The sequence below is a fragment of the Manis pentadactyla genome, chromosome 13 (assembly GCF_030020395.1).
Source record: "Manis pentadactyla isolate mManPen7 chromosome 13, mManPen7.hap1, whole genome shotgun sequence".
NCBI classification, from domain to species: Eukaryota; Metazoa; Chordata; class Mammalia; order Pholidota; family Manidae; genus Manis; species Manis pentadactyla.
Window position 1 is genome coordinate 101,207,403 of NC_080031.1, and position 13,357 is coordinate 101,220,759.

Genomic DNA, 13,357 nt, shown 5'->3' on the forward strand with positions numbered 1-13,357 from the left:
AGAGGATAGAATAAGGAAAAGAACATCCTTGAGATGGCATTTTTCAGCACAAGCTTTATAAAGAACAGAAGAATATGTTTTCCCACATCGTACTCAGTTCAGTAGAGCCCAGGCTGTGGGTCTGGTGCTCTTAATCCTCACTGGAGGCTTCAGGCTTTGCCACTTATCACATTCTCCAGGGCTCTGGTTACCTGATCAACACTGAAGTTGTTCAAGGAGACATTCTTCTCTTGGCCAAATGCTGAGGAGAGAGGATGGTGAGTAAGTATCCACTCTGCATTGTTGGAACTACCAAAGTATAAGAAGAGGTTTTTGTTTTCAACTTAAAGTCTTGTTAGGGTAGTTAAGAGACATGAATGATCAAGGTGTATTTGGTATGCCTGGAATTTATCCAGTGGGTCTGAAACACATCTAGGAAGCCCTGTTTCAACTACAATTTTAGCTGATTTTGGGTGGCCACAATAGGACAGTGTTTCAGGGAAATTTTAAGGAGTATGGCAGGTATTATTAACCACTGAAGCATGAAGCAATGCATTGCATGGGCCTAGAGTTGACTGGGTGCCCATTCTATGGCTTCCATAATCTGGTATAATACAATAAAGTTATTAGTGTCTACCTCTGCCTCTACTACACTGGTTTTTGAAAGAACTCCCCAAAATTTTTAGTGCATGGCATACTACAGTTGTCCACTACTAGAACCCATCTGCCTTAGTGTGACCTCCCCCTTTCCTGAGACTTCCATTAGTTAAGTCATGCCTACAATACCATTATTCAGTAAGTATAAATATTTAGTTTGTGCCTAATATATTAGGCAACATAATAGTAATTTTCAGATTGTGGTAAACTTAAACAGATATAAAAGGGGGCCAGGGGCAATGTTACATAATCAGTCTGGGAATGCCTTTCTGAGAAGGTGATATTTAAGTTCAGAACTAACTCCTGAATTGTAACAAGGAACCAACCATAGAAGTCTGGCAGAAATGCATCCTAGAAAAGGGAAATAAATGTAATGGTTCAACCCTATCGTATCCTAGTTATATAACCTTAGTTATGTTTCATAAAATTGATCCAGCTTTCTAGTCTCTACAATGAGAAAAAAAAACTACTCCCGCATATAATTAATGAGGATAAAATAAGATTTAGGCAGGAAAGCAATCAGCACAGGGCCTTGCATTAAGGGTCCGACAGTCATTACCGCAGGTTATTACTGAGATTCTCACACTATCTGAAACGGCCCTGCCCACACGTAATTTGCAAGGACCTACCTTGACGGGACTTAACAGCATCTCTCGTCCCGCTACCTGAGGCCTGCTCTGAATGACAATAACGGCAATTCCTGGTCACGATACAGGATAGGGCCCGCCCCCACATGCTAGTCGGGGCACAAAGCATCCTGTAAGCTTATGGATGTAATTTTTTTATCTGCTACAGGTCGACAGCAAAGCAGAAATCCAAGTTCTAGTCTCTCTACGGGTGGGGGGTGGGGGGTGGTGTGTGTGTCCGTCCGTCCGTGGGCGGCCCTTTCTCTTGCCGAACACTCGTTTCCCCACAGGGGTCCCAGACCCCAAGCGTCCCGCGCTCACCGTAGCGGGCCCAAAGCTTGGGCTGCACATCTGAGCACTCGCGGATGAGGATGGGCAGGTCGGGGTTCGCCTTCTTCAGCTCCACATAGCGTTTCTCGATGAAGTCCCTGCGGGGCCGGAGAGAGCACCTCGCGTACTGGATGGCCGCGGGCTTCCCCAAACATCCGGGAGGTCAAGGTCGTGACCCCAGCACCCCAACGCCCTCCAGCCTCACCATACCACGCCTCACCTGACGCCTTGGCTGCCTGGCGAGCGCTGGCATAAATGTACGCGAATCTCACGCAGGCCCAGCTTGGCCCGGATCCCTCGATTTACAGCTGCAGCCGCTGCCATGTCAGCTAAGGCCCAACGCCCCGCCTTAGGGCTTCCGGTTAAATCATCCAGTTGGACCCTCCCCCGCGGACCCTCCGTCTCGCGATAGGTCGGCTGACGTTGGGAGAGTAAACTTTAGTCAATGCCATAAAAGCGTCGTGCAGGCACCAATCAGATCGTCCTCCAGTTGCGGAAAGGCTTGGGAACGCAAGGCATTGTGGGTTGGTTGCTGAGGTGCATTGTGGGCCCAAACCTGTCGCTTCTGTGTTGCTGTCGGACCGTTAGTGTTGCTGACGTTGAAACCTCGCGGTCGAAATGCCGGAACGAGATAGTAAGGCTTGGGTTATCAGTCCTTTCTTCCTCGCGGGACTCGGGACGCTTGGCGCATTATTTTGGCCTGAGAGCTTAAGGCGGGTGTGTGCGTGAGGCTTGGGGGAGTGGGACGCTTGGGGCCTGGCGAGGCCTCTGGGGCCCGAGGGAGGCCGTTCAGCCCCAAACTCCGTACTTAAGCCTTGTCCGTGCCCCAAGGGACGACGAGTGCTTTATCTGTAGACTCTTCCCCCTCCCCATCACTTAATCTTGGGTATCTTAGATATCATCTGTAGGAATTCTTTGCTGATCTTCCAGCGCTGGTTTAGGGGCCGTTTTCGGCTTTCCACAGACTCTTGTTATTTTCCCCAACACTTAGAACATTTTTTTCGTCACTGTCTCTGTTCTTGTCTTTCTTCCTCACTAGATTGTGAGCAGTTTGACAGGAAAACATCTGCACTGTTCACTACTAAACCCCTGGTTTTTGCCCAAGACCCGACATAAAAGAGATTGACTACATTAATATTAATTCTTTTTCTTAGGCGAGCCTTTCTCCAACCCTTTGGCTCCCGATGGACACGATGTGGACGATCCCCACTCCTTCCACCAGTGAGTGTTTCGATGTAGGACTATGGGCATGAGCTGGGCAGTGAGTGGAGTGGTGGTAGTGAAGGTGGAAGAATTCTTAATGTCTTGTAAGTTAGGATGGCCAGAAATTGTACCCCTTGTCCCTTTATCTCTGTGAACTTTAACTAGATCAGGCCAACTGCTTATAAGAGTATTAGAGGGGGAATTCTGGCAAGTAGGGTGGTAGTTTTTAAAGTTGTTGTTTAATTACACATTATTACAGGAATTCATTAAAAGTAAGGGTGAAGTTCTCTTTGATAACATTCCCAACTCCAGTCCCTTTCTTAGAGGTAACCTTTTTTATATGTATCTTTTTACTCTTTTTAAATGCATTTGTATACATACGTGCATATTTGAGGAAAATACATCATTGCTTTGATAGTTGACATACTAAAACTAAATGGTGTTATATCACATGTATGTAATTTTGACAGTTTCTTTTTTCCCTCACTTAATGTCTTGGAGAATATTTTCATGGCAGTGACAAAGACTTCCTTTGACCTCACTTTAGTTGATTTTCCCAAGGTCTGATTTTGACTGGGCCAATTTCTGAAAAATCTCTTCAGCCAGTCAAGGAGATCCAGCCAGTCAAGGAGATCCAGTCAAGCTCCTTCTCCCCTAACCCTTGAAATCTAATCAGGTTTCTTTTCCACGTCACCCTGGATACCTCACCAAGTTCCTCTTTGTCATTTTCTCTAAGTCCCCATTGTCCCTGTTGGATTCAGAGTTGAGTTTCAGTCCCTTTCTCCTATTGCAAATAGTCTTGACTCCTATTACAGTAGTCTTGAATAAAGTTTTCAAGACTGGGGAGACTTAGGATTCTTTCCTAAAGCTGGGTTCAGCAGGCCAAGAAGAGGCATATCAGAAGGGGTTTTAGGGTGGCCTGATTAAAGTTTGTTGAAGGAGTTAAGAGTCCTAATCACTGTTCCAGTTCAGATTTTTTTCGTGTAGTATGAGTGATACCTGTCTCACATTTGGGAAGCACTGTCAAAGTTTAGTTAGTCTCAAGTTAGTGGACATTTAAATTGTTTCCAATAGGCCAGCAATTGGCCAGACTAAATATAGATAAGTGGAGTTGCTGGGTTATAGGATATGCACACTTAGATTTTAATAGATACTGCCAAATTGCTCTCCAAATTGGCTATACTGATTTATGTCCCATCAGCAGTATATGAGAGTATCTACTTGCCAAATTCTCACTCATACTTGATTTATCAAGCTTTTTAATAATTAACAGTCTGATGGGTTAAAAGTGTCATCTTTGTTTTCATTTGTATTCCCCTCATTTCCAGTAAAATTAACCAAATTAACCATGTTTTTTTTTTACATAATCCTTTTTCAATTCTTGTTGGGTACTGATTTTTTAAGTCTTTGCCTTATAGATCGAAACTCACCAATGAAGACTTCAGGAAACTCCTCATGACCCCAAGGGCTGCACCTACCTCTGCACCACCCTCTAAGTCACGGCACCATGAGTAAGTTCTAGGGTGATCTAAACTGTCTCCCATTTCCTTCCTACAGAAAATTACTGAACTAGGTGTTTTAGGAACTGGAAGGCTAGTTCTTTTTTGAAGCCTGTGGTTCTGATTCTCTCCATCTGGAGATTGAAGTGTTAATGAAGATGCTCTAGGGGGGATGCTCTAGGATCTCACTTTTTCTCAGAGTGTTCCATGGATGTTCCAAAGGAACCTGGTGCCTAAATGGGCAGGTTTCAGGGCCATTCCAGTCCTACAGTCTCAGATTCCTGGGGTAGACATTTAGGGATATGTAATTTTAGACATTTGGGGATACGTAGTCTGTTAGGGGGTCGTAATGCTTTTAAAGCTTGAGAACCACTCATCTACAGATACTGACATAGATCTCTGCCTGGATGAAACTGTTGCTTTGGTCAGTATCCTAGGCCTTTCTTCAGTCTTCAAAGCCACTTTTTGCTGTCTCTAGCACTGTAGCAGTATTTTGCTATTAGTGAATTTCTTTCTTTTCCAGGATGCCAAGGGAGTATAATGAGGATGAAGACCCTGCTGCACGAAGGAGAAAAAAGAAAAGGTGAAGGAACAATGGAGGAATGTTGGGTTTTTAAGGTGGACAGTGTTTGGGAAAAAGGAGGAGGGCCTAGTTGTGAGGCAAGAGACTGAGGTTTTCCTCTATTATCTTGAGGTTCTCTGCTCTCATAATGGAGAGGGGTGATATGTAGAGTGGCAGTTTAGGGCTCTGGAGTCAGCCTGCAGTGTTTTATTTTCATCTTTACCAGTTTATAGCTGGATAACCTTGGGCATTTTGCTTAATCTTTCTAATCCTCAATATTCTCATGGGTAGACTGGAGATAGTGATAATAACTCATCAAGTTGTCATGAGGAGCAACTGTGATAGCACACGTGTAAACAGTTAGTGCCAGTACCTGGGCTTGTAGTAACCACCCATTAAATCTTGGCTGCCATCATCATTATTATTTATAGGATACTAAAATTTTTAGATCTGGTGCTTTGCTTTTCCTCTCTTCTGGCAGAGGTCCAGCAAGGAATGGTTTGTTTTCAGTTGAAATGTGGGAAGTGATAAAAATTTAGATGACTTCCTGGTTGCCCTGTGGTGGTATCATACCTATAGACACTCAGTGATGCAGAGTTGGGTGGTACTAAAGACTTCTGAAGTGACAGAATATTGTGTGGCGGCATTGGAATAGTACATGCTGTGCTTTTGAGGGCTATCAAGCGTTGGCTAGCAGTTCTTCCAGGATGTATATGAACTTCCACCATGGAGTTGGGTGAAGGTAAAGGGAAATAGGCAGGAACAATTCCACTGACCTTGGGATACAGCAGCAGGTGAGCCTTACACTTTTGCCTTCCTCTGGTCACAGCTATTATGCCAAGCTTCGCCAACAAGAAATTGAGAGAGAAAGAGAACTCGCAGAGAAGTACCGGGACCGTGCCAAGGAACGGCGAGACGGTGTGAACAAAGATTATGAGGAAACCGAGTTGATCAGCACCACAGCTAACTACAGGGCTGTGGGCCCCACTGCTGAGGCGTGAGTACCAAGGAGCCAGGGCCTGGTTCCCTCGGCATTCCAGAGTCATACAGTCGCAGTGTGAACTCTTCTTCATACTTTCCCCCGCTCTGAAGCCCATGCCAAGCCATATCAAGAGGTACTTGCCACCTACAAGAGCACTGTTCTGTTGTGGCCTTTTTCATTATTCAGGGACAAATCAGCTGCGGAGAAGAGAAGGCAGTTGATCCAGGAGTCCAAATTCTTGGGTGGTGACATGGAGCACACCCATTTGGTGAAAGGCTTGGATTTTGCTCTGCTTCAAAAGGTGAGCCTTTGTGGGTGAGTGGAAGTAATCTTAGGGTGCTCAGTGCTCTTGTATGGGCCTTTCCAGGTGAGGGAGGCTGCTGTTGGCTCAGACCATCTAGAATGGCTAATGGTAGCCTCTCTGTAGGACTAATTGCTACTCATCCTGCAACTCCCAGCCTTGGTTTTATTTTCTTGGGGAAACCTTCCCTGATCACCCAGGTATGGTTAAGTCCCCCCACTCTGTCACCTCCCATTTCCTGCACTCTTGTGTAACTCTTCTATTTTACTTAATCACAGCTGTTACCAGCTTTGCTGTTTGCTTAGTTTGTTGGTCTCTCCTGCTATGAGCTCCATTAGGGCAAGGACTATATTGTCTCATTTAGTGCTGAGCTCTTAGTCTTGGTACACTGTGGTATAGTGATGTTCAGTAAATATGCATAAAATGAATCAATGTCTAACCCTTACTTGCTTTTCTGTTAGGTACGAGCTGAGATTGCCAGCAAAGAGAAAGAGGAAGAAGAACTGATGGAAAAGCCCCAGAAGGAAACCAAGTACGTAAACATCAGGGAGAGACTGAGAGTTTAGAAAGGTGGGACCTAAAGTAGGAACACATTTAGCAAAAATAATTATTTTTGTCTTTTCAGGAAAGATGAAGATCCTGAGAATAAAATTGAATTTAAAACACGTTTGGGTGAGTACAGAGTTTCTACACAAGTGGTTGTGCGTTCTGTATGTATTGTAGGGAATTTTTTTTTTTTTGGTATCATTAATCTACAATTACATGAGGAACATTGTGTTTACTAGACTCCCCCCTTCACCAAGTCCCCCCCACATACCCCTTCACAGTCACTGTCCATCAGCGTAGTAAGATGCTATAGAATCACTACTTGTCTTCTCTGTGTTGCACAGCCCTCCCCGTGCCCCCCCTCCCCACATTATACATGCTAATCGTAAGGCCTCCTTTCTTCTCCCCCCACTTCTCCCTCCCTTCCCACTCATCCTCCCCAGTCCCTTTCCCTTTGGTAACTGTTAGATCATTCTTGGATTCTGTGATTCTGCTGCTGTTTTGTTCCTTCAGTTTTTCCTTTGCTCTTATACTCCACATGTGAGTGAAATCATTTGGTACTTGTCTTTCTCCACTTGGCTTATTTCACTGAGCATAATACCCTCTAGCTCCATCCATGTTGCAAATGGTAGGATTTGTTTTCTTCTTATATAGGGAATTTAATGCTGCAGGCAGGATAGGCTTCCCCTTTCCCTCACCCTTGCCTTTGTTTCTTACCCCAAACCAGCTAGTTCCTATAAAATACTCCAATAGAACTCAGATTTGGACTTAATTATTTCGTATGTTATTAATATCTCTTCAGGTTGGAAGCTCTTGCAGATTGGGGCTTATGCATTAAGAGAGGTAGCATGGTTGGTAATTAAAAGCTCAGAATTTGCAGTCAGGGAGACCTGTATTTGAATCCTGAGGATGAAACCACACTAAGAGTGTGATTTTTAGCCAGTTATTTCACTTTTCAGTGCCTGTTTATCCATCTACAAACATGGGGTTAATATTCACCAATGGGATTATTGGGGTGTATATATGCAGTGGGCCTATCATATTGAACATGTGGTAAAGTTGGCTTCTCCATCATCATCAATATTACCTTAAACCTCACCCTTCTTCCTCGCAGGGCCTAATGCCATGCTGGGCACCCAGTGCCCTTGAGAAGGCAATATAGAAGAGTGGATAGGAGCTCAGGCTTTGGACTTAGGCTGCTTGGGTCCCAGTCTTTGTTCTGTCTCTTGGTAACTGTGTGACTATTGGTAAATCACTTAACTCTCAGTCTTAGTATTCTTATCAGTTAAAAGGAGACAATGATGCCTACCTCACAGGGCTGTTACGAAGTTTGAGTGAAGCAAAGTATGCATACCATGTGGCAAGGTGGCTGGTACAGAGTAAGCACTTATTAATAAATGGCAGCTGTTACAAAGGTTCTCATTGGCTACTTGCTGCTCTTCCTCTTTGTAGGCCGCAACGTTTACCGCATGCTCTTCAAGAGCAAAGCGTATGAGAGGAATGAGCTCTTTCTGCCAGGCCGCATGGCTTACGTGGTAGACCTCGATGATGAGTATGCTGACACAGACATCCCCACCACTCTTATCCGCAGTAAAGCGGATTGTCCCACTATGGAGGTGAGTGAGCTGAGCCTCAAACCTGGGAATCATCTCCACTTCTGTCCTGGATCTCTTCTGCCACATTTTACCCATTCCCAGGTCCTGTCCATTTTTGGCCTCAATTGAATCCATTTCCTTTTCTCCAGTGACATCCATCTAAGCCATCATCTCTTGCTGGAACTATTAAAGAGGCTCCTGATTGGTTTTTCCTACTTCTCTGGTTTCTTACAATATTTTATTTACTTTTTAATTATTACTGAGATATTAATTCACATCCCATGCAGTTTGCCCCTTTAAAGTGTACAATTCAGTGGCCTTTAGTAGATCCATAGAGTTGTGCAACTACCATCACAGTAAATTTCAAAACATTTCCATCACCCCATAGTCTCACTATCCTCTGTTCTATTATTATTTTTACACCTGGCCAAGTGTGAATTTTAGTCTCACCAGTTTAGAAGCTTTCTTCAATAGTTCTTCACTATTAGGATAAAGAGCACACATCTTTATCGTAGCCCACGAGTCCCTGGGGCTTCTGGCCTTTCCAGCCTCTTTTCACCATGTTTCCCAGGTGTTTGTTCTCTCATAGTCCGGGCTTGCTTGACTATGCTAGATTCACTTTTGACCCTTAGTGCGTGCTGTTTAATCTCTCAGGAATGGCCTTCCACAAAACCTTTCCCTGTCTTCATCTAGTTAATTCTAACTCTATTTGTTAAGTGAATGAATGAATATATTCCTGCTCTGTGAGATGACATTCTTGCTACTTGCGGTTTTCAGGCCCAGACCACACTGACCACAAATGACATTGTCATCAGCAAGCTCACCCAGATCCTTTCCTACCTGAGGCAGGGCACCCGCAACAAGAAGCTCAAGAAAAAGGATAAAGGTAACCAGGAGGGTTAGGGAGAGAAACCTTAACCCTGGAAGGGCATGTGAGGATGGAACCAAGGTCTCCTGGAGCTTCTTGTCTCCAGAACACCAGGAGGCTCCTGGGGAGCAGAGAAAAATGGGAGCAGTGGAGCACTGGCAAAGGGATGGGCACATCCGGTTTCTGTCTGCTTGACCTACTCAAAGCAGTGCTTCAGCTGTGAGGCCTGAGGAGGGATAGTATGGGTAGCCTTTGTTGTTCCACCTTCCAAGCAGAGTGAGAGCTGGAGAACATGGGGAGGCTGAGCGAAATGAACTCAGGAGTGTTTTTCTCACTCCTCTCTTCACTTTTTAGGGAAGCTGGAGGAGAAGAAACCCCCTGAGGCTGACATGAAGTATGAATCCTAGCCCCTGTCATCTGGTTTGGGGAAGGAAGGGGCTCTATGTTTCTTTCCTTGGGCATTTTGGGGAGGCCTTGGTGTAAGAATCTGGAGAAATGACCAGGGAAGTGGTTGGCCGCTAGCGATCTCTGTTTTCCTAGTATATTCGAAGACATTGGGGATTATGTGCCCTCCACCACCAAGATGCCTCGGGACAAGGAGCGGGAGAGATACCGGGAACGGGAGCGTGATCGGGAGAGAGACAGGGACCGTGACAGAGAGCGGGAGCGAGAGCGGGAACGGGAGAGAGAAGAAGAGAAAAAGAGGCACAGCTACTTTGAGAAGCCAAAAGTGGATGATGAGGTGAGATGTGGCTCCTGGTACCACATGGTGGAGCTGCCCATCTCTGCCTGCCGAGCCAGGTACGGGGTCTCTGTTACACAGGCATCTCATGGCTTCCATAGCAGCAGCTGGGTAGGAACCATCCTAGAATATGGGGAGCAAGGTGGGGTGGGAAATTGATTCAGACTTGGAGGGACGAATAGAAATCCCTCATGGTGACACTCACTTCAGTTTCTGTTTTCTTTCCAGCCCATGGACGTCGACAAAGGTGGGTTGTAGCCAAGGCATCTTGCACTGGCTCTGGCAGCTTTCCCCTTGGCTGAGAGCCTGACCTAGACCTCAGAGCTGGCAAGGGTGGGCTTGGGAACTTCCTGAATCTGGGTTCTCGCAAGATCCATACATGTCTTGCTTAATGGAATAGACAGAAGATGAGTCCGGAGTTTCCGTCATCTGTGGGGTTCTGAGGATGTGAGGCAGGTTGAGTGGGCATATTCTGGGTACACTACCCTATTCAACCAGAGTAGCTCATTAGTTGGAATTATAAAATTTTGTTAGCTGAAAGGGCTCTGTTGCTGAAAAAAATTTTTTTATGAAAGCCACAGGTTGGAAGTATGTTGTGGGAAGAGGTTGTAAATACCTGTTTCAGTGTGAACTGAGTTCTCTTTTTCCCAGGACCTGGGTCTGCCAAGGAATTGATCAAGTCAATCAATGAAAAGTTTGCTGGGTCTACTGGCTGGGAAGGCACTGAGTCATATCCTTTATTTCAGTATGTTACTGGGTTCTGGAGAACTGCTGCTCTCCTTTCATTCCAACTCCACCTGCCTCCCTGCTTCCCCACAACCCCACACCAGTTCCACCCACCCTTCTCTGCTATATTTGGACAGAAACGATGCTGTTATGACCTTCAGTTTCTCAGAGGACCCATTCAAGTTCACAGCCCTCTTTAGTTTTCATGTTGGAGGTTCCAGCCCTGGGCTCTTCCTGCTTGACACTTTTCTGCTATGGGTAGAACTGTTTTCTTTAACAGAGCATACGCTGAAGAAGCCAGAGGATAAGAAGCAGCTGGGAGATTTCTTTGGCATGTCCAACAGTTATGCCGAGTGCTACCCAGCCACGTATGTGAGCCTGTTAAAGAAGGGAGGCAGGGGTGATGGGAGAGTATGTTGGGGGAGGGGAGGCGTGGTGGAAATTTGATCTGCTGAGTTCTTAGGGGCACTTCCTACTTCAAACTATTAGGCCCTAAGCGGGAGGTCTAGGGGGATGGTCATTCCTAGGTATATTCCTAGCCTCTAAGTTGGGCAGTTTCTGGATAAAGCATCTATTTAACTGTTTGTTCTCTTTAGGATGGATGACATGGCTGTAGACAGTGATGAGGAGGTGGATTACAGCAAAATGGACCAGGTGTGGAGATGGAAGGATGGGTGGGGGCTCTTGGGAAGTTACTCTTTAGCACATGCTCTATTCTCACTCCCCACAGATCTGTGTCTCATTTACTGGGCCTCGCCTTCCCTCAGCTGCAGCAATGGCAGTAGCCCCTTCGTGGAGTCATGGGCAGCTCAACTGTTTTAAAGTGTCGATACAAAATCAAATAAGAAGGAGCCAAACATTTTTTTTTCCTACAAAGTGCCAGGCTTTGATTTTCATCCTAGGTATTAAGAAAGCCTTTAGTGCATAAGCAAAAGAGCACAAAGAATTTCAGTCTTTAGAAAATAACTGAATTTTATTCTAGCCAGGACTGAACTTTTTCCTTTAAGTCTTAAAGCAGAAACAAAAATACCCCAACAAATACTTAACAGCATTAATGGTGAAGAAATTTCATCTACTTTTTCCTTGTTCTCTGTGTACTGCAGTGGCTAAGAACATGGTTTAATTCCATCTTGGAACCTTACCCTGGTTCTACCATTTCTTAGTTTTGTGACCTTGCCAACTTTACTGCTTATGCGTCAGTTTCCTCATCAGGAAATGGAGAGAAGTATAGTTCTCAATGGGGTTTTGAGAGAATTAAGTATGTATTTCGTGTTTAAAGTAGTGCTGGCACACAGTAAGTACACAGTAAGCATTTATTATTCATTAGGGTAGGATTTATGAATGATGAAATGGAATTGTGTGAAAGCAAGGCTTTATTCAAGGGCTAAATTCCATTTCCATTGACGTCTCTACCTTGCCTTTTCCCCATTTCTGTTCTGCAACAGGGTAACAAGAAGGGCCCCTTAGGCCGCTGGGACTTTGATACCCAGGAAGAATACAGCGAATACATGAACAACAAAGAGGCTTTGCCCAAGTGAGTCAGTGCTAAATACAGACAAGGAGTTAGGAGAGGGATGGGTTGGGCTAGCCCATACCAGGTTGGAGAGTGTTAGTCCCCGAGACCTTCCCAAATAGGTTTTCTGATGCAGGGCCCTCTCGAAATACCTTGCCGTAGCCATGCAACTTCTAATGTCTTCTCCCAACTGCCCTTATTTCCCCTTAGGGCTGCATTCCAGTATGGCATCAAAATGTCAGAAGGGCGGAAAACCAGGCGCTTCAAGGAAACCAATGACAAGGCAGAGCTTGATCGCCAATGGAAAAAGATTAGTGCAGTAAGTGGGGCTGCCTCTTGCGTGGGAGGGCTTCAGCTGGGAGGTGACACTGGCCCTCAGATCCAGGAACAGGCAGGGGTTTAGAGAGCCGTGAAAGTGGGAGAGGTCAGTTTTTGGCTTTGGACTGGCAGGATAACTGTGGGCTATAACTGTGCTTTTTGCAGATCATTGAGAAGAGGAAAAAGATGGAGGCTGATGGGTGAGCAGCATGTTGTTCTTCTGTGGCACTGGTGGGATTTGTTGATTGATCATACTGACTATTTCTCCTTCCATTTCAGGGTTGAAGTGAAAAGACCAAAATACTGATCTCCAGTTCGAACTTGGAGAAGAATCTCCACAAGGATGTGCTCTCCACTGCTTGCTTTCTGTAATTTCCAGAAACGTTGGAGAGTGGTTTTTTTGTGAATGTATATAAAATTTTATTGTATTATCATTTGGTACCATTAAAATTGGTTAACCTGCTGTCTTCTCTGTGTTGAGCATCCTCCCACGAGGGCCCCAGAAGTACGGAGAGGGCTACTAATTCCTTGATTGTATAAAAATCAGAAGAAAGCTCAGTTCTTTACTGAACTGTAGTTCTAGATCCTAGACAGAGGAAGGGAAGGGAAGAATGACCCTGATTGCTGGCAAGACGTGGATAAAAGGACATAAGGATGATTGGTCTTACATGTCAGACCCATTCAAGCCCCTTTGGGGCCTACTCTTAGGGCAGAGTTTCCCTGGCAATTAGGGGGGACTGGGCTTTAAGTAAAGGCAACTGATGAGATTCACTTGTGGGAACAAAAACCTTTTGAGTTTGTGCCCTCCAGGGAGCTTTAGTAATCCCAAACACAAATCACTGCTTCCCTGGCTGAAGAGGTAACCTTGGGGAATCCCAGTCCTAGGCCAGAAGGGTTTGATACCCTTAAA

At 45.2% G+C, this 13,357-nt stretch overlaps 2 protein-coding genes across 2 annotated transcripts; one reads left to right on the forward strand and one right to left on the reverse strand.

Moving 5' to 3' along the window:
- Nucleotides 1-34: 34 nt before the first annotated feature.
- Nucleotides 35-1,970, reverse strand: NDUFA2 (NADH:ubiquinone oxidoreductase subunit A2). The gene is given in 4 exon segments (XM_036896376.2): nt 35-157; nt 159-241; nt 1,584-1,690; nt 1,813-1,970. Coding segments are annotated over 4 exon segments (321 nt in total). The 5' UTR covers nt 1,917-1,970; the 3' UTR covers nt 35-130.
- A 109-nt stretch (nt 1,971-2,079) lies between these two features.
- IK (IK cytokine) lies at nt 2,080-12,910 on the forward strand. The gene is made up of 20 exons (XM_057490968.1): nt 2,080-2,226; nt 2,747-2,813; nt 4,214-4,306; nt 4,818-4,877; nt 5,686-5,853; nt 6,025-6,139; nt 6,601-6,671; nt 6,765-6,811; nt 8,138-8,301; nt 9,058-9,166; nt 9,503-9,542; nt 9,689-9,890; nt 10,119-10,137; nt 10,542-10,619; nt 10,903-10,984; nt 11,213-11,270; nt 12,062-12,150; nt 12,340-12,448; nt 12,613-12,647; nt 12,727-12,910. Exons 1-20 carry the CDS (start codon nt 2,211-2,213, stop codon nt 12,752-12,754), a joined length of 1,650 nt encoding a protein of 549 aa, XP_057346951.1. The 5' UTR covers nt 2,080-2,210; the 3' UTR covers nt 12,755-12,910.
- Nucleotides 12,911-13,357: the final 447 nt, after the last annotated feature.